Source organism: Dendrobates tinctorius, unplaced genomic scaffold (genome assembly GCF_039654945.1).
Source record: "Dendrobates tinctorius isolate UK_male_01 unplaced genomic scaffold, ASM3965494v1 ptg000254l, whole genome shotgun sequence".
Classification (NCBI taxonomy): Eukaryota; Metazoa; Chordata; class Amphibia; order Anura; family Dendrobatidae; genus Dendrobates; species Dendrobates tinctorius.
The window spans coordinates 6,947,835-6,965,241 of NW_027361921.1; the positions used below are offsets into that span (position 1 = coordinate 6,947,835).

At 42.3% G+C, this 17,407-nt stretch overlaps 1 protein-coding gene across 5 annotated transcripts in view; it reads left to right on the forward strand.

Annotated features, from left to right (window-relative positions):
- Positions 1 to 17,407, forward strand: part of LOC141067709 (glutaminase kidney isoform, mitochondrial-like) — a 484,569-nt gene that overhangs the window by 144,601 nt on the left and 322,561 nt on the right. For all 5 annotated transcript variants that reach the window (XR_012226460.1, XR_012226459.1, XM_073558127.1 and 2 more), the window contains exon 6: positions 4,392 to 4,555. Coding sequence is in view for 3 of the 5 variants with exons in the window: in XM_073558127.1 (XP_073414228.1) it covers positions 4,392 to 4,555 (164 nt within the window). In the remaining 2 variants the exon portion in view is untranslated. The remainder of the gene's footprint in view (positions 1 to 4,391; positions 4,556 to 17,407) is intronic.

The window sequence follows — 17,407 nt, forward strand, 5'->3', positions numbered from 1 at the left end:
ATTACCTCCTGTCAGTGTATCGCTGGAGGCCGGGTAGAGTGTTCACATCTCCGTGATGTTACTGTTCTACACTCGAGATCTCCGTGAGACACTCAGTATTAAATGGACTACGTTGGACAGGATAGTATTATTGTTGGTTCTTTATTTTTTAATTGTTTGCAGGAGACTCAGGCGTCGGGGATTAGGTGTTTGGTGAGTATGTATAATGTATGTGATTATATAAATGTTTTGATTTTTGTTTACAATTGAACACAAGCGCTGGATGGTGAGACTATTCTCCAATCATCGGCTCATGCTGTCTCTGTTATATTTGACAGCAGACATAATCGGATGGGAGTAGTAGTCCCATCATACGATGACGAAGTACAATCACTATGGACTGTTTGTCGTATGCATATACACCCGCAGACAGACACAGACACACGCACACACACGCAGATACTCGCACACACCTGCATACAGCCGCACACATCTGCAGACAGATGCACACACAAGCACATATTCTCCTCTCACACACACACATTCTCCTCCTTCTGACATCATTTCTTTTTAAAATTCACAGCGTTTTGGCAGCACATTTGCAAACCTTTTTAGGCCGGGTTCACACTTGCGTTTGGCTGGTCTGCGTAGGGGTGCGTACTTCTTCCCTTAAGCTCTGCCTAGGCTCCGCCTACTTCCGCATGCATCCTGTGTCGTCCTGCTTACCTACCTTTAACATTGTGTACACAGGGACATGCGTTTTATGCGAATGCGTCCTCATGCATAGTTTTGACGTGCCCACCAAACCCAACATGTTGAATTTTTGTGCGTTCGGCGGACATGTCAAAACAATGCATGTGGATGCATCCGCATAAAGCGCATGTCCCTGCGTACCCAATGTTAAAGATAGGTACACAGGACGCATGAGGAAGTAGGGGGAGCTTAAGGGAAGAAGTACACAGACCAGTTAAACGCAATTGTGAACCCGGCCTAACGCCTGTGTTTTTGCTGCAGATTTGACTGACTCATTTGAAATCAATGAGACAAAAACACTGCAGAAACGCAAAAAGAATTGATATGCTGCAGAAAATAAAATGCTGAAAATATGGGCGGAAGTTTACGGATCATGTGCACAACACTTCAGGATTGTCATTGAATTACCTTGCTTTAGTATTCCATTGTGTTTTTGAAGCATTTCCTCTCATAAAAAAAGCCACGAAAACGCATGAAAAACGCATTGTGTGCACAGCCTAAAGGTTAGGGTTCTTCAAGCTCTTCTTAGGGGTGTGACGAGGAGGAAAGGGGGCAACATATGGTGGTAACACTCTGCTGAGAGGTAGAAACATTTATTAGGGAAAACATCTGGGGGAATGCCTAATATTGCTTGTTTTTATCTGATGCCTATACATCTTTTTTGCTTTATTTTTGTATAATATATGCAGTATTATATTATAGGTCTCACATTCCCTCATGTTTTAGAGACTTGTTAAGTACATAAAAAAAAACAGACTTAATTTGGGGGTTATCTATGGATGCTCATAATTTGGTCACTTTTAAAGGAAACCTGTCACCTCGTTTTTAGCGGTTAAACTGGCCCCGATGTGGTGTTAGTGATGCAATGTGCATCACTAACATGTTTTTGTGAAAGAAAATCTCCACGTATTGGGTTTAGAAAACACTTTATATCAGTAGAGGTTTCCCTCACATACCTATTCTTTCAGCCATAGGGGTGGTGATTTTATCTTTTCTGTCACGGATTAGTCAGTGTACTTTTTGAAATTATGCATGCCCACAGGATTTCATGTGATTGCCGTGTCTGGCCGACATCATGGCATCCATGTATCAAATCCCACGCATGCGTACTGCCTATCTGCACTGACTCTGGGTGTACAGTCCCAACTTCATGTTAGATGTGCGCATGCGCTGGAGTCAGACTCCGTGGCGTGCATAGCATGCGCGCTCATGCGTCATGTAGCCTCTAACTCAGAGCGGCTCTGACACATGCACGCATTTGGCATGAAGCTGGGGATGTACACGCGCGGGATTTGATACGTGGTTGCTGTGACTTTGGGCCAGTGACGGCAATGACATGCAATCCTGTGGGCATGCCCAATTTCAAAAGTATACTGAATGATCCATGACTGAAAAAACAAAGTTACCACCCCTATGACTGAAAGAAAAGGTATGTGAGGGAATCCTCTAAAGCAGGGGTCTCAAACTCAATTTACCCGGGGGGCCGCTGGAGGTAGAATCTGGGTGAGGCTGGGCCGCATTAGGTTTTCCCCAAGAAAAGCTCTTACAAAAACATTCTAATGTTATCAAATTTCTTTATTTTTTCATTTTATTTTGTGTTAAAAAAAAATAAATTAACAAAATCATAAGAAAAAAAATCAATCAGTAATAAATAAATAAAATGAAAATGATAATACAGCAGATATAGAAGACTGCTCATTCTGAACCAGGCGCACCTGAGTCTGTGGCTGCTCCTGCTGCATGTGTTGTGAGTGTGACTCATACGCCTTGCCTGCTGACAGCAGGCTGCTGTGACTGTCTAGCCATCATACTAACCTCCTCCTGCTGCAGCTCCGATGGTCCAGCGCCGACATCTTCCTGTATTGAGCGCGTGGTCACACGTCACGTGGTACCGCTCATTAAGCTCATGAATATGGGCGCCACACCTATGAGAGTGACCTTAATGAGCGGTACTACATGTGACTGGGATTTCACATGCGAGACTCGGCCGTGTTTCTCGCATGTGTGATCCCGGCCGAGGGCCCATGAGGGCCCATGAGGTGAGGGCCGCAAACTATTGTCCCGAGGGCCGCAGTTGGCCCGCGGGCCGTGAGTTTGAGACCCCTGCTCTAAAGATACTTGGAGCTTTTCTTTGACAAACACATGTTGGTGATACACACTGCATAACTACCACCACACTGGGGCCCGTTTAATAGCTAAAAATGAAGTGACGGATTCCCTTTAAGAGCATCTGTTCTGTATTATTGAGAGCCCACAATGCTACTTACTAAACCCGTAGCTCTTCACTAGTAATGTGTATATTTTGGGTACATATTTGGGGGGAGGGTATCTTGTATGTTGTATAGCTTTTAAGGACATATTAAAGAATTATAATTGTTTTAAAGATACTTTTGTTTTATTGGACTTCCTATGTATATTATCTATTTCTGGGATTTCAGACAAGTAATCCAGATACACAACTACCTTATGGCTATCAAACCATTCAGTCAAAACCATTAATCCCTGAAAGTGTGGCTCTTTACAGGATTTTTATTTTATTGGCATTAAAATTAATTTGTGCTTCTTAATGGCAAGATCAATGTATGTTCCTTTCCATGTATTTTAAAGGGAACCTGTCACCAGAAAAAAATGCTGTTAGCCTGCAGAAATAGGTTTAATCTGCAGGTTAATAGCATTATTATGCTGCTCTGCGCCTGCACTTAGGCAAACACTGCAGGGAGAAAATGAACTTTATTGTCCCCGACAACATTCTGTATTCAGTTATCGCTCTGAAAATACAGAGCGGCAGCTGTAATCACTCCCTCAGCATTAGAGCCGTCTCTCCGTGTTTGGTCTGCAGTTACAGCCATCACTTTGTATACTCAGAGCTGTGATGAACCGTGCTGACCCCATATCTGAAACAGAAATGCTGCTGGGGAGAGTAAAGTTAATTTTCTCCCCGCAATGTTCAGCTAAATGCGAGCATCGAGCAGGTTAGTAGCGCTATTGACCAGGTATGCTGTTACTTCTTGTGCTCTTCTCCCTTTATAGGCATGCTGTTACTTATTGTGCTCTTCTCCCTTTATAGGCATTCTGTTACTTATTGCACTCTTCTCCCTTTATAGGCATGCTGTTACTTATTGTGCGCTTCTCCCTTTATAGGCATGCTGTTACTTATTGTGCTCTTCTCCCTTTATAGGCATTCTGTCACTTATTGTGGTCTTCTCCCTATATAGGCATGCTGTTACTTATTGCGCTCTTCTCCCTTTATAGGCATTCTGTCACTTATTGTGCTCTTCTCCCTATATAGGCATGCTGTTACTTATTGCGCTCTTCTCCCTTTATAGGCATTCTGTTACTTATTGCACTCTTCTCCCTTTATAGGCATTCTGTTACTTATTGCACTCTTCTCCCTTTATAGGCATGCTGTTACTTATTGTGCTCTTCTCCCTTTATAGGCATTCTGTCACTTATTGTGCTCTTCTCCCTATATAGGCATTCTGTTACTTATTGTGCTCTTCTCCCTTTATAGGCATTCTGTCACTTATTGTGCTCTTCTCCCTTTATAGGCATTCTGTCACTTATTGTGCTCTTCTCCCTTTATAGGCATGCTGTTACTTCTTGTGCTCTTCTCCCTTTATAGGCATTCTGTTACTTATTGTGCTCTTCTCCCTATATAGGCATTCTGTTGGTGACACCAAAGTCCCGTTTTGCCTTCAGTCATGTGTCAAGCCTCTGAAGTATGCAATTGCTGTTAATGATCTCAGCACAGAGTTGGTGCACAGATATGTTGGAAAAGAACCTAGTGGTTTAAGATTCAATAAACTGTTCTTGAATGAAGATGGTAAGTTACTTTTTTGAGTACATTATAAGTAAAATACTAACCTTTTCAGGAAAATTGGGGAATAGTGATGAGCGAATGTGCTCCGATAAGGTGTTATCTGAGGATCCTTGGGTGCTAACCAAGTGTCTTTGGCGCGCTCCAAACATATGTTCGAGTTGCTGCGGCTTTATTTCTTATGGCTGTTCTATAGTTGCAACACATGCACTGATTGCCTGTTTGTTAGACAATATCTGCATTTGTTGCAGCTATCTTAACAGCCACGATACATGGAGCCGCGGGGACTCAAACATATTATTCGAGCATGCCAAAGACACTCAGTTAGCACCCGAGCATCCTTGGATAATACAATCATCAAAGGGTAACAAAGGTGCTGAAGGGAGGAAGGAAGAAAAGCAAGAAGCAGGAAAGGAAGGCACAGAAAACTGAAGCAGTGGATGATGAGAGCGAATGAAATAGTCATAGAAATTTTTCGTTGATTTTACGTACCTCTTGGAGAACTTTAAGAAAAAAATATTTTTCTGAAGTATTTTGTAAATGCAATTTTTTTTCAGGACAAAGGTAGTTTAACTTTTACATATATAATGTAGAATCAACATTTTCTTCTACAGGGTGGGCCATTTATATGCATACACCTAAATAAAATGGGAATGGTTGGTGATATCAACTTACTGTTTGTGGCACATTAGTATATGGGAGGGTGAAGATGGGTGGTGACCATGGCGGCCATTTTGAAGTTGGGTAGGGTTAGGGTTGGAGCTAAAGTTAGAATTAGGGTTGGGGCAAAAGTTAGGGTTAGGGTTGCAGCTAAATTTCGGGTTACGGTTGCGGCTAAAGTTCGGGTTGGGGCTAAAATTAGGGTTGGGATTGCGGTTAGGGTTGGGATTATGGTTATGGTTGGGATTAGGGTTAGCGTTAGAATTGAGGATAAGATTGGGATTAGGGATGTGACAGGGTTATGGTTAGCGTTGGGGTTAGGCGTGTGTTGGGGTTAGGGTTATGGTTGGGTTTGGGATTAGGGTTAGCGGTGAGTGGAGGTTAGTGTTGTGGTTAGGGCTATAGTTGGGATTAGGGTTAGCGGTATGTTGGGGTTAGGGATATGGTTAGGGTTGGGATTAGGGTTAGAGGTGTGTTGCGGTTAGGGTAGGAGTTAGAATTGGGGGGTTTCCACTGTTTAGGCACATCAGGGGCTTTGCAAATGCAACATGATGCCCGTAGACCATTCCATCAAAGTCATCATTTCAAAACGTCACTACTTCTCTTCTGATCCCCGATGTGTACTCAAACAGTAGTTTTCTCCCACATATGAGGTGCCATCATACTCAGGACAATGTGGACAACAACTTTTGCGGTCAAACTTCTCCTGTTACCCCTGTGAAAATAAATAATTGGGGGCTAAAAAATAATTTTTGTGGAAACATTTTTATTTTCACGCTCTGTGTTATGAACTTTAGTGAAACACTTAGGTGTTCAAAGTTCTCACAACACATCTAGATAAGTTCTTTGGGGGGGTCTAGTTTCCAAAATGGGGTCATTTTTGGGGGGTTTCCACTGTTTAGGCACATCAGGGGCTCTGCAAACGCAACATGGCGTCCAATGTCAATTCCAGCCATTTCGACATTGAAAAAGTCAACATGCGCTACTTCCCTTGCGAACTCTGCCGTGCTCCCAAGCAGCGTATTCATGAGAAATTGCACAACAAATTTTGTGATTCATTTTCTCTTTTTACACTTGTGAAAATAAAAAAAAATAGGTTCTGAGGTAAAATTTTTGTGAAAAAAATTTAAATGTTAATTTTTTCTTTCCACATTGCTTCAGTTCGTGTGAAGCACGTGAAGGGTTAATTAACTTCTTGAATGTGGTTTTGAGCACCTTGAGGGGTGCAATTTTTAGAATGGTGTCACTTTTGGGTATTTTCTGTCATATAGACCCCTCAAAGTGGCTTCAAACATGAGGTGGTCCCTAAAAAAAAAATGGTGTTGTAAATTTTGGTGGAAAAATGAGAAATCACTGGTCAAATTTTAACCCTTATAACTTCCTAACAAAAAAAAATTGTTTCCAAAATTGTACTGATGTAAAGCAGACATGTGGGAAATGTTATTTATTAAGTGTTTTGTGTGACATATCTCTCTGATTTAAGGGCATGAAAATGAAAATTTTGAAAATTGCTACATTTTAAAAATTTACATAATATATATATTTTTTTTTTATAAATAAGTCATATCGAAAATTTTTTACCACTAACATGAAGTACAATATGTCTCAGAATCAGCGTGATCCGATAAAGCGTTCCAGAGTTATAACCTCATAAAGTGACAGTGGTCAGAATTGTAAAAATTGGCGCCATCATTAAGCTTCAAATTGGCTCTGTCACTAAGGGGCATGGTATAAAAATAAGAGTATTACCTTTTTTTAAGAAAAAAAAAAAAAAAAAAGAAAGCAGAGACTATGGGGTTTGGGAACATGTCAGATATTCTTAAAATGCTAACATTTAAAGATGAAAGATTTATAAACCGATTAAAAAAAGAATATGAATAGCTGTAAATGTACATCAGAGAAATTGCAGGGATTTCCGATGTTGGCATGGTGAGAATATTAAGATCCACATTAGAACTGTCCCTTGTTAATGCATGGATTTCAGTCCTTTTGCTTAACATGAAAATCAAGGACTCCATAATCAAAAATGCAACGTAGAAACTGATCGGTTTGATGTGGAATTGCCCTACATTGAAATAAATAAAATGTAAATTAAACTGAATTACAAATAAATTAAATTAAAATATTACAAAGATTTTTATTTACAACTGGCTGAACACCGAATTATTACAAAATGTTAGACAAGAGACAAACATTAACTACAGCAAGAGATGTGGAACAGCAATATAGAATTATACACTGGCCAATAAGGTTATAATCAAATGTAATACAGAACAATAGATTGCTGACGTGGTGAGCTAAATAGTAGCACAGTGACTCTCAATTCAAACCACAGTGAGCAATGACTTCTACTATGGCATTGCCTTTAAGCAGATTTATTTCGTGTTTGGCATTGCCATTAATCACTTGTCTTTTCTTATAGTAATAGCTCAGAGATTCTCTCATGTCATTGTTCTACTATAAGGGGGTGTGAAGAACCATAGTGTATGTCCAGCAGAATTTATCTCCAGCAATGTCTCCGCATTACATCTTTGAGTTCTGCTGTATTCACTATATCCATTAGTAAGGGATCTGAATGTATTCACATTATACAGATGAGTGATGAACACAGACCAATCACTAATAGATCATTCTATCCCCAAACAGTATCATGTTATCAGCAGCACATCTGCTCCTGTACACTGCAAACGTTTGGGCACCCTTGGAGATTTTTGACGAAGGTTTCAGACCTTCATCAGCCTCTTATGGTTATGGCTTGTTCAGTATCATCGTTAGGAAAGGCCAGATGATGCAAATTTCCCAGCTTTATAAAAATCCTTCCTTCTCTAACCTTGTGCCAAAAACAGCAGCCATGAGTTACTCTAAGTAGCTGCTTAGCACTCTGAAAATGGTGGAGGCACACAATGCAGAAGAAGGCTATAAGAAGATAGCAAAGCATTTTCAAGATACCTTTTCCTCAGTTCAAAATGTAATTAAGAAATGGCAGTTAACAGAAGTTGTGGAGGTCAAGATAAGCACTAAGACCAAGCAACATTTCACTGAGAGTTGCTTGTAGGATAGCTAGAGAGGCAAATCGGAACCCCCAGTTGACTGCAAGAGACCTTCACAAAGATTTAGCCAAGTCTGGAGTTTTGGTACATTCTTCTACTGTTCAGAGACACCTGCACAAATATGGCCTTCATGGAAGAGTCATCAGAAGAAAACCTCTCCTGCGTCCCCACCATAAAAATTCAGCGTCAGAAGTATGCAAAAGAACATCTAAACCAGCCTAATGCATTTTGGGAACACATTCTGTAGACCCATGAGGTTAAAAGAGAACTTCATGCACATGATGCTGTGATCAGGGCTACAAAAACGTTTGTCCATTTGTAGATCTATGACAATGATGCTTCTTAGTTGTGGAAGCTTTCTCACACACAGTAGTGGGGGGTCTGGAAATGTAGATGTTAATTGGATATTTTTGTAATAAATGTTGTAGGTTCTGTACAGCTCCCTTTCGCACCTCCAGATTTGGATTGTAGGTGACTACTAGAGGCACTCAGTTGCTAACTTTTTTAGTTTTGTAACCTAGGAGATGATTCCTTGATATTCTGGTGGCTCATGCAGTCTGGTTTTCAATTGTTGTTGGATAGTAACCGTGATTTAAAAAGTCTTTCTGAGGCCACTAAGGTGTTTGTCTCTATCCATAGGGTTGGAACTAGGGATGGGCGAATCCTGAAATACTCGGAATCGCTAGACTCTAACGAGTCCGACTCGGAAACTCGCTACTCGTTGCGAGTCTAGCGAGTCCAATATTAATGAATGGGGATGCGAGTATTGCAGCGATTCCTGTGCTGCCATTTTTTTTGTTCCGCTTACTTCCCGCATGTGGATGTGCACACCATGCGGAAAGTAAGCAGAACAATTGCGGATGGTACCCACGGTCCGGAGGAGAGGAGACTGTCCTCCGGGCTTTGGGCACCATATCCCTGTAAAAAATAGAATTTAAAAATAAAAAATATTGTTATTCTCACCCTCCGACATCCCGCGCAGCCTTCCCGCCTCTCCACGCATCTGTTTCCAGTAGTCCTTTGCGAAAATGCCCGCGATGGCGTCCGTTCTCGCGAGATCGCAAAGTCTCGCGGTCATTCGCGCGACGTCATCGCGAATGACCGCGAGACATCGCGATCCCGCGAGAACGGACGTCATCGCGGGCATTTTCGCAAAGGATTACTGGGAACGGATGCGTGGAGAGGCGGGAAGGCTGCGCGGGACGTCCGAGGGTAAGAATAACAATATTTTTTATTTTTTTTTTACATTTTATCTTTTACTACTGATGCTGCATAGGCGGCCTGAGTAGTAAAAAGTTGGTCACACTTGTCAAACACTATGTTTGACGAGTGTGACCAACCTGTCAATCAGTTCTCCAAGCGATGCTACAGATCGCTTGGAAAACGCTAGCATTTGCATTGGACTCGTTACTGTGCGAGTAATCGCTTGGAAACTCGCAGAGTACCGACTCCTGTGAGTCCCCTACTACTCGCAGAGTAACGAGTCCTAACGAGTAGATTCGCCCATCCCTAGTTGGAACAGATCCGATTGTATCTGATGGCTTGACTGTAGACGATAGTTTTGTGTTTTGGATGGAAACTGTCCCATTTAAGGTATGTTGGGCGGTCAATTGGCTTCTTGTTCAGAGATCTCACTATTTCATTGTTCTGTAGCTAGTACAGGAGTAGCTGAGTGTTAAGTTGATGCTGGGATGAAACTGAATAAAGTGTCCATGGGACGTCTTTAGCTGTTGCTCACACTCTCTCCAGTTCGGGCCAGTGATGGGTAAAAAATATATATTTGAGGGCTGTGATATTCACAAGTGTGGAGAGCAGTGTAGAAACAAATCTAAAAATAGGTCCACCTGGTGGATGGAAACAAGACTAACAGTAGACACCATTTAGTTGTGGTGTGGTTCTATGTATGTTTCCAACAATAAATCATAATGTATATGTATTAGTACTTTTTAGGTAAATATCTAAAGTGCCGGTAATGGTGCATAACTTTTTTTTCACAAAAAATAAATTGTAAATAAATCCGCAGGCGAATGTATTTGTAATATTAAGTACAGATATAAAGTGCTAGTGACAGTACATAGTCATATCATCTCCTTCAGATCCATATAGGTGGATGTACAATACAATATCGCCTTGAAATCAAATTAAATAATTAAACTATCGTGTATATGGACTGCTAAGGGTATGTGCACACTTTGCGGTTTCTGCTGCGTTTCCGCAGCGTTTTTGGCTCTGCAGAAACGCAGCAGATTTTGCTGCGTTGTACAGTACCTTTATTTCCTATGGAAATAAAAAAAAGCTGTGCACATGCTGCGTTTTTTTCCTCGCAGTTTTGCTGCGGTTTTCAAAACGCAGCATGTCAATTGTTTGGTGCAGAAACGCTGCAGTTTTACACGTCATCCATTATGAGGTGCTAAACCGCGGATAAACCGCAGAAAAACCGCAGCACTTTGTCCTGCTGATTTCCTGCAGTTTTCTCTACAAAATCCGCAGAGACAAAAAACTATGTGTGCACATACCCTAAGGCAGTGAGTGCAGATTTTCAGTAACGGAGCATATAATATATGTGCATTTATTACAATTTATTTTTTTTATGGAAAAAATGTTTGCATTATGACCAGACCTTTAGATATGTATCTACTAAGCACTCATTCATACACATGATAATTTATTGTTGGAAACATATATAGAGCACCACAACTAAATGGTGTCTCCTCTGTGTTAGTCTTATTTCCATTCACTAGGTGGAGCTATTAATTTTTAGATTTGTTTCTACAGTGTTCTCCACACTTGTGAATATCACATCCCTCAAATACACAGTGCCTTGCGAAAGTATTCGGCCCCCTGTAATTTTTCAACCTTTTCCCACATATCATGCTTCAAACATAAAGATAACAAATTAAATTTTTGGTGAAGAATCAACAACAAGTGGGACACAATTGTGAAGTTGAACGAAATGTATTGGTTATTTTAAATTTTTGTGGAAATTCAAAAACTGAAAAGTGGGGCGTGCAATATTATCCGGCATCTTTACTTTCAGTGCAGCACACTCACTCCAGAAGTTCATTGTGGATCTCTGAATGATCCAATGTTGTCCTAAATGACTAATGATGATGAATATAATCCACCTGTGTGTAATCAAGTCTCCGTATAAATGCACCTGCTCTGTGATAGTCTCAGGGTTCTGTTTGAAGCATAGAGAGCATCATGAAGACCAAGGAACACAACAGGCAGGTCCATGATACTGTTGTGGAGAAGTTTAAAGCCGGATTTGGATACAAACTGATTTCCAAAACTTTAAACATGCCAAGGAGCACTGTGCAAGCGATCATATTGAAATGGAAGGAGTATCATACCACTGCAAATCTACCAAGACCCGGCCGTCCCTCTAAACTTTCATCTCAAACAAGGAGAAGACTGATCAGAGATGCAGCCAAGAAGCCCATGATCACTCTCTATGAACTGCAGAGATCTACAGCTGAGGTGGGACAGTCTGTCCATGGGACAACAATCAGTCTTACACTGCACAAATCTAGCCTTTATGGAAGAGTGGCAAGAAGAAAGCCATTTCTCAAAGATATCCATAAAAACTGTTGTTAAAAGTTTGCAACAAGCCACCTGGGAGACACACCAAACATGTGGAAGAAGGTGCTCTGGTCAGATGAAACCAAAATCGAACTTTTTGGCAACAATGCCAAACGATATGTTTGGCGTAAAGGCAACACACCTCATCACCCCGAACACACCATCCCCACTGTCAAACATGGTGGTGGCAGCATCATGGTTTGGGCCTGATTTTCTTCAGCAGGGACAGGGAAGATGGTTAAAATTGATGGGAGGATGGATGGAACCAAATACAGGACCATTCTTGAAGAAAACCTGTTGGAGTCTGCAAAAGACCTGAGACTGGGGCGGAGATTTGTCTCCCAACAAGACAATGATCCCAAACATAAAGCAAAATCTACAAACAATGGAATGGTTCACAAATAAACGTATCCAGGTGTTAAAATGGCCAAGTCAAAGTCCAGACCTGAATCCAATCGAGAATCTGTGGAAAGAGCTGAAAACTGCTGTTCACAAACGATCTCCATCAAACCTCCCTGAGCTGGAGCTGTTTGCCAAGGATGAATGGGCAAGAATTTCAGTCTCTCGATGTACAAAACTGATAGAGACATACCCCAAGCGACTTGCAGCTGTAATAGCAGCAAAAGGTGGCGCAACAAAGTATTAAGTTAAAGGGGCTGAATAATATTGCATGCCCCACTATTCAGTTTTTGAATTTCCAGAAAAATTTAAAATAACCAATACATTTCTTTCAACTTCACAATTGTGTCCTACTTGTTGTTGATTCGTCACCAAAAATTTACATCTGGTGTCTTTATGTTTGAAGCATGATATAAGGGACAAGGATGAACAGTTCCAGGGGGCCGAATACTTTTGCAAGGCACTGTATCTTTTATACTGAAATGGTGTTTACTCTGTGTTAGTCTTGCTTTCATCTGCTAGGTGGAGTTATAATGTAGTGTATTCTACACTTGTGAATATTGTATCTCTCAAATATTTTTCCTATATTTTTGGGTAGTATGGAACCATGAAGAAACAAACCTTTTGTCAATATATGACCTTTCACATGTGACTAAGATACCACTATATTCATTGTACAACCTCGCCCCTAATTTTTTGTGCTTTTATTTGTATTGTGTGCTCAATAAAGATTTCCATTTTATGTAGGATTTCTGGGCAGTTGACGCTCTGTTGGTTTTCTAGTATAACTCCCAAACCTACAAGTATTTCCCTGATCTTATTGGGTAATAAGGAGTACAGATAGCGTAGTAGGTGTCCAACAGAGCTATGTAATAGCACTGTACCCCCAGCCCTGTGTTACACCACACACAGCAATAACTTTCTGAATACAGATAATGTAGGAGGCGCAGAGGCGTACCTAGGGTTTCAGCTTAGGGGGAGGGGGGGGGAGGAAGAAAAATCTGAGTGAGCCCCTAGGGGCTTATACTCGCTTGTAAAAGACTAGCACCATTCTCGTGCGAGTCTTTTGCATGAAAACCTGGCATGGCCGCCGGCACGCAGACTCGGGCATGCGGCTGCATAGAAATACATGTAGCCGCACACTACGTTCTGATAGCCGGCGGCAGTGCCAGGTTTTCATGCGAGAGACTCGCACAAGAATCATACTAGCCTCTTACAAGTGAGTATAAGCCCTAACCAGGTAATCCTGACTTACAGCTACATGGCGCACCCTAATTGTGAGCATAGGTGAAAGTCACCAGGTGACTGCGCTGTTATTGAAAATAAATCCATATACAAAAACAAACACTGATATTACTATATGGGGACCATATCGTGGTAGATACCAGTGCTGCAGACCATATGAGAGATAACAGTACAGCTATAGATGGTGACTTACCGCTGACATTCTTTCTGGTGGAGTCGTTCACTTTTCCCATCTTTTCCATCTGGCCCAGACCAACATGACCACTTCTCCAGCCAGTACTCTGCTGCAGTGATTACTACAACAACACATCTGACTTCTTACATTTCCTGCACCGTCCCCATCTGTGCCCAATGTGAGCAAACTACTCATTCTGCTGATACCCTAATACTGAGCTGCTGGTGCCGTATGTGTCTCTATTACCAAACCTGCTATGTGGTACAATAACCGTGCTCCTCTTACCGCCCCACATAGTAATGCCACCACTATGCCCTTTGCATAGTAATAATGCCGCCTTCGTGCTCTAGATAGTAAAATTTCCCCCCTAAAAATATTAATGCCCTGTCCTAGTGCCCTCCACATTTTTTCCCTAAAATGTAATATTACCCCATATGCAACTTTGATGGTCACAATACTCTGAGAGCTCCTATAACAGTAATGCTTCTTAAGTGCCCACTTAACATTTAATGATGTCACCTGAGTCCCCCCATGTACAGTAACAATGGCCCCAGTATCACAGATTCGAGCAGGCAGTCATGTGACGACTCTTTCGGCTTCCCTCAATTCTCTTCTATTGAGAGAAGCCAAATCTTTCTTGATATTTCCCTTGTCATATCTGTAAACTCGTAAAAGAGCTGCATATTGACTTAAAGGGCCACTTAATATGGTGGTAATGGTGGTTTCCGAAAGGAGCCACCCCTTGGCTGGGTCCTTCCCTGGAGGAAGATCTGGCTAGTCCCGTGTTTGAGACTCTTAAATGAGGCTCCACTGACTTTGTTTGTATATTCGTATTTCCCAGGGAGCATTGCACCTAGGATTTCACTGATTGAGCGCCTTTGCCGGCTGCCGCAGTGTTTTCTTTGACTGGTGTCCCTGAGGTCAGTGATTTGTGATGTTGGTCTACTAGGCATTGCTCCCACCTAGCCAGAATCCTACTCCACACTGATGAGGGGCAACACCCCGAAACAGCTGTCTGTGGATGGATACCTGGCCTTGGTATTTCCCTTGTCATATCTATAAACTCGTAAAAGAGCTGGATATTGACTTAAAGGGTCACTTAATATGGTGGTAATGGTGGTTTCCGAAAGAAGCCATCCCTTGGCTGGGTCCTTCCCTGGAGGAAGATCTGGCTAGTCCCATGTTTGAGAGTCTTAAATGAGGCTCCATGGACTTTGTTTGCATATTCGTATTTCCCAGGGAGCATTGCACCTAGGATTTCACTGATTGAGCGCCTTTGCCGGCTGCCGCAGTGTTTTCTTTGACTGGTCTCCCTGAGGTCAGTAATTGATTCGTGATGAAATCTGTTATGAATGAGTCACCGGAGGAGGAGAAAACAAAAATACAAGCTAAGTCCAGAAAACCGGAGAGGTTGGTAGCTATCGGATTGCAGACCCCTGATCCTATACACCACAACTAACAGTAGCCATGGGGGGTTCCTACGGTGCCCTAGACCCCTCGTCACAGCCGGAAAACTACATAAGCCTAAAGAAGGAAAGGGGAAATCTAAATTGCCCCAGAGCAGACCCCAAAGCAATAGACAGCCCCCAACATGTATTGTCGATGAAAAACAGATGAAAACACAGACAGAAAGACAGGCTGAGCAAATGATGGGGCCCAACTAGCTAGATAGGACAGGACAGAAAAGATGGTGGCTGCAATCCTCAAAAAACCCTACCAAAAATGTCCCAACCGTCTGATAGGGAAAAAAAGGCCCTGAAGTCGCTAGACTTCAAAATCACTATATCAGCACTCAGGTATATTCTGATAACAGAGCAAAGAGATCAATTGATCAGAGACAAAAATGGAATTCAGCCAGTCCCAACCAGGACTGGCTGAATACAAACACTAAGGAAGCCAGACAAAATCTCATAGAATAACAGCAGGGCAAAAACTTAGCTTTTAGTAGACAGGAACTAAGCTGGATGCAAGAGCTCAGAGCAGAAAGGATCACCAGCAGCCCTGCAGGGCGTTGGCTGCCTTATATCCACTCAGAAATTCCAGATGTCCAATCACACTCCGCCTGTTCAGATGACAGGTTCTTCCCATCCCAATCAATTTCACTACCTCTCTTCACCAGCAGAGGGAGTTCATCAGACATCAAAGGTGAAGGGGAGAATGAACTCACAACAGTACCTCCCCCTTGAGAAGGGGTCACCGAACCCTCATCCACGCCACCAGGGCGATCAGGATGGGCCCGATGAAAAGCACGAACCAACCCTTCCATTTAACCAAATACTGGAGTCTCCGTCTAGCCAGACGAGAATCCAGTATCTTCTCAACCTCATATTCCACATTACCTTCAACCAATACAGGGTCAGGAGGTGCCACCACAGGAACTCCTTGTTCAACAAACCTCTTTAACAGAGACTTATGAAACACGTTATGGATCTTGAATATAACAGGAAGAGCCAATCGAAACGAGACCGGATTAAGAATCTCCAAAATCTTGTAAGGTCCAATAAATCTAGGTTTAAACTTTGGAGAAGCCACCTTCATAGAGATATTCTTTGATGACAACCAAACCATATCACCCACCTTAAACCGGGGACCAATGGTCCTATGCCGGTTGGAAAACCGCTGGGCCTTTTCCTGGGAGAGAGACAATTTATCCACCACTTGGTCCCAAATCTGGTGCATTCTCTCCACCACAGTGTCAACACCTGGGCAGGCAGAAGACTCCACCTGCCCTGAAGAGAATCGAGGATGAAACCCAAAGTTACAAAAAAAAGGTGACATCAAAGTGGCAGAACTAGCTCTATTATTTAAAGCAAATTTGGCCAAGGGCAAAAATGAAACCCAATCATCCTGATCAGCAGAAATAAAACATCTCAAATACGACTCCAAAGTCTGGTTTGTTCTCTGCGTCTGCCCATTGGTCTGAGGGTGAAACGCAGAGGAGAAGGACAACTGAATTCCCAGCTTGGAACAGAAAGTCCTCCAAAATCTAGAAACAAACTGAACTCCTCTGTCAGATACAATGTTCTCAGGAATCCCGTGCAAGTGAACCACCTGCTGCAAAAACAAGGGCACCAACTCTGAGGAAGATGGCAACTTAGGGAGTGGTACAAGATGGACCATCTTAGAGAATCTATCACAAATCACCCAAATAACAGTCATTCTCTGAGAGACAGGCATATCAGAGATAAAATCCATTGAAATATGGGTCCATGGCCTCCTGGGCACCGGCAAAGGCATCAACAACCCACTAGAGAGAGAACAAGGTTTAGACCGGGAGTAAGTCCCACAGGACTGCACAAAATTCCTGACATCACGAGACAAGGCGGGCCACCAAAAAGACCGACTCACCAAACCTGTAGTACCAAAAATACCTGGATGACCAGCCAATGCTGAGCAATGAACCTCAGACATCACTCTCTTCCTCCACTGGTCAGGAACATACAATTTTCCAATGGGACAACGCTCAGGTTTGTCCTCCTGAAACACTTCCAGAACACGTCTCAAATCGGGCGAGATGGCAGAAAGAACTACTAAAGCAATAGACAGCCCCCAACATGTATTGTCGGTGAAAAACAGATGAAAACACAAACACAGACAGAAAAACAGGCTGAGCAAATGATGGGGCCCAACTAACTAGATAGGACAGGACAGAAAAGATGCTGGCTGCAATCCGCAAAAAACCCTACCAAAAATGTCCCAACCGTCTGATAGGGAAAAAGGCCCTGAAGTCGCTAGACTTCAAAATCA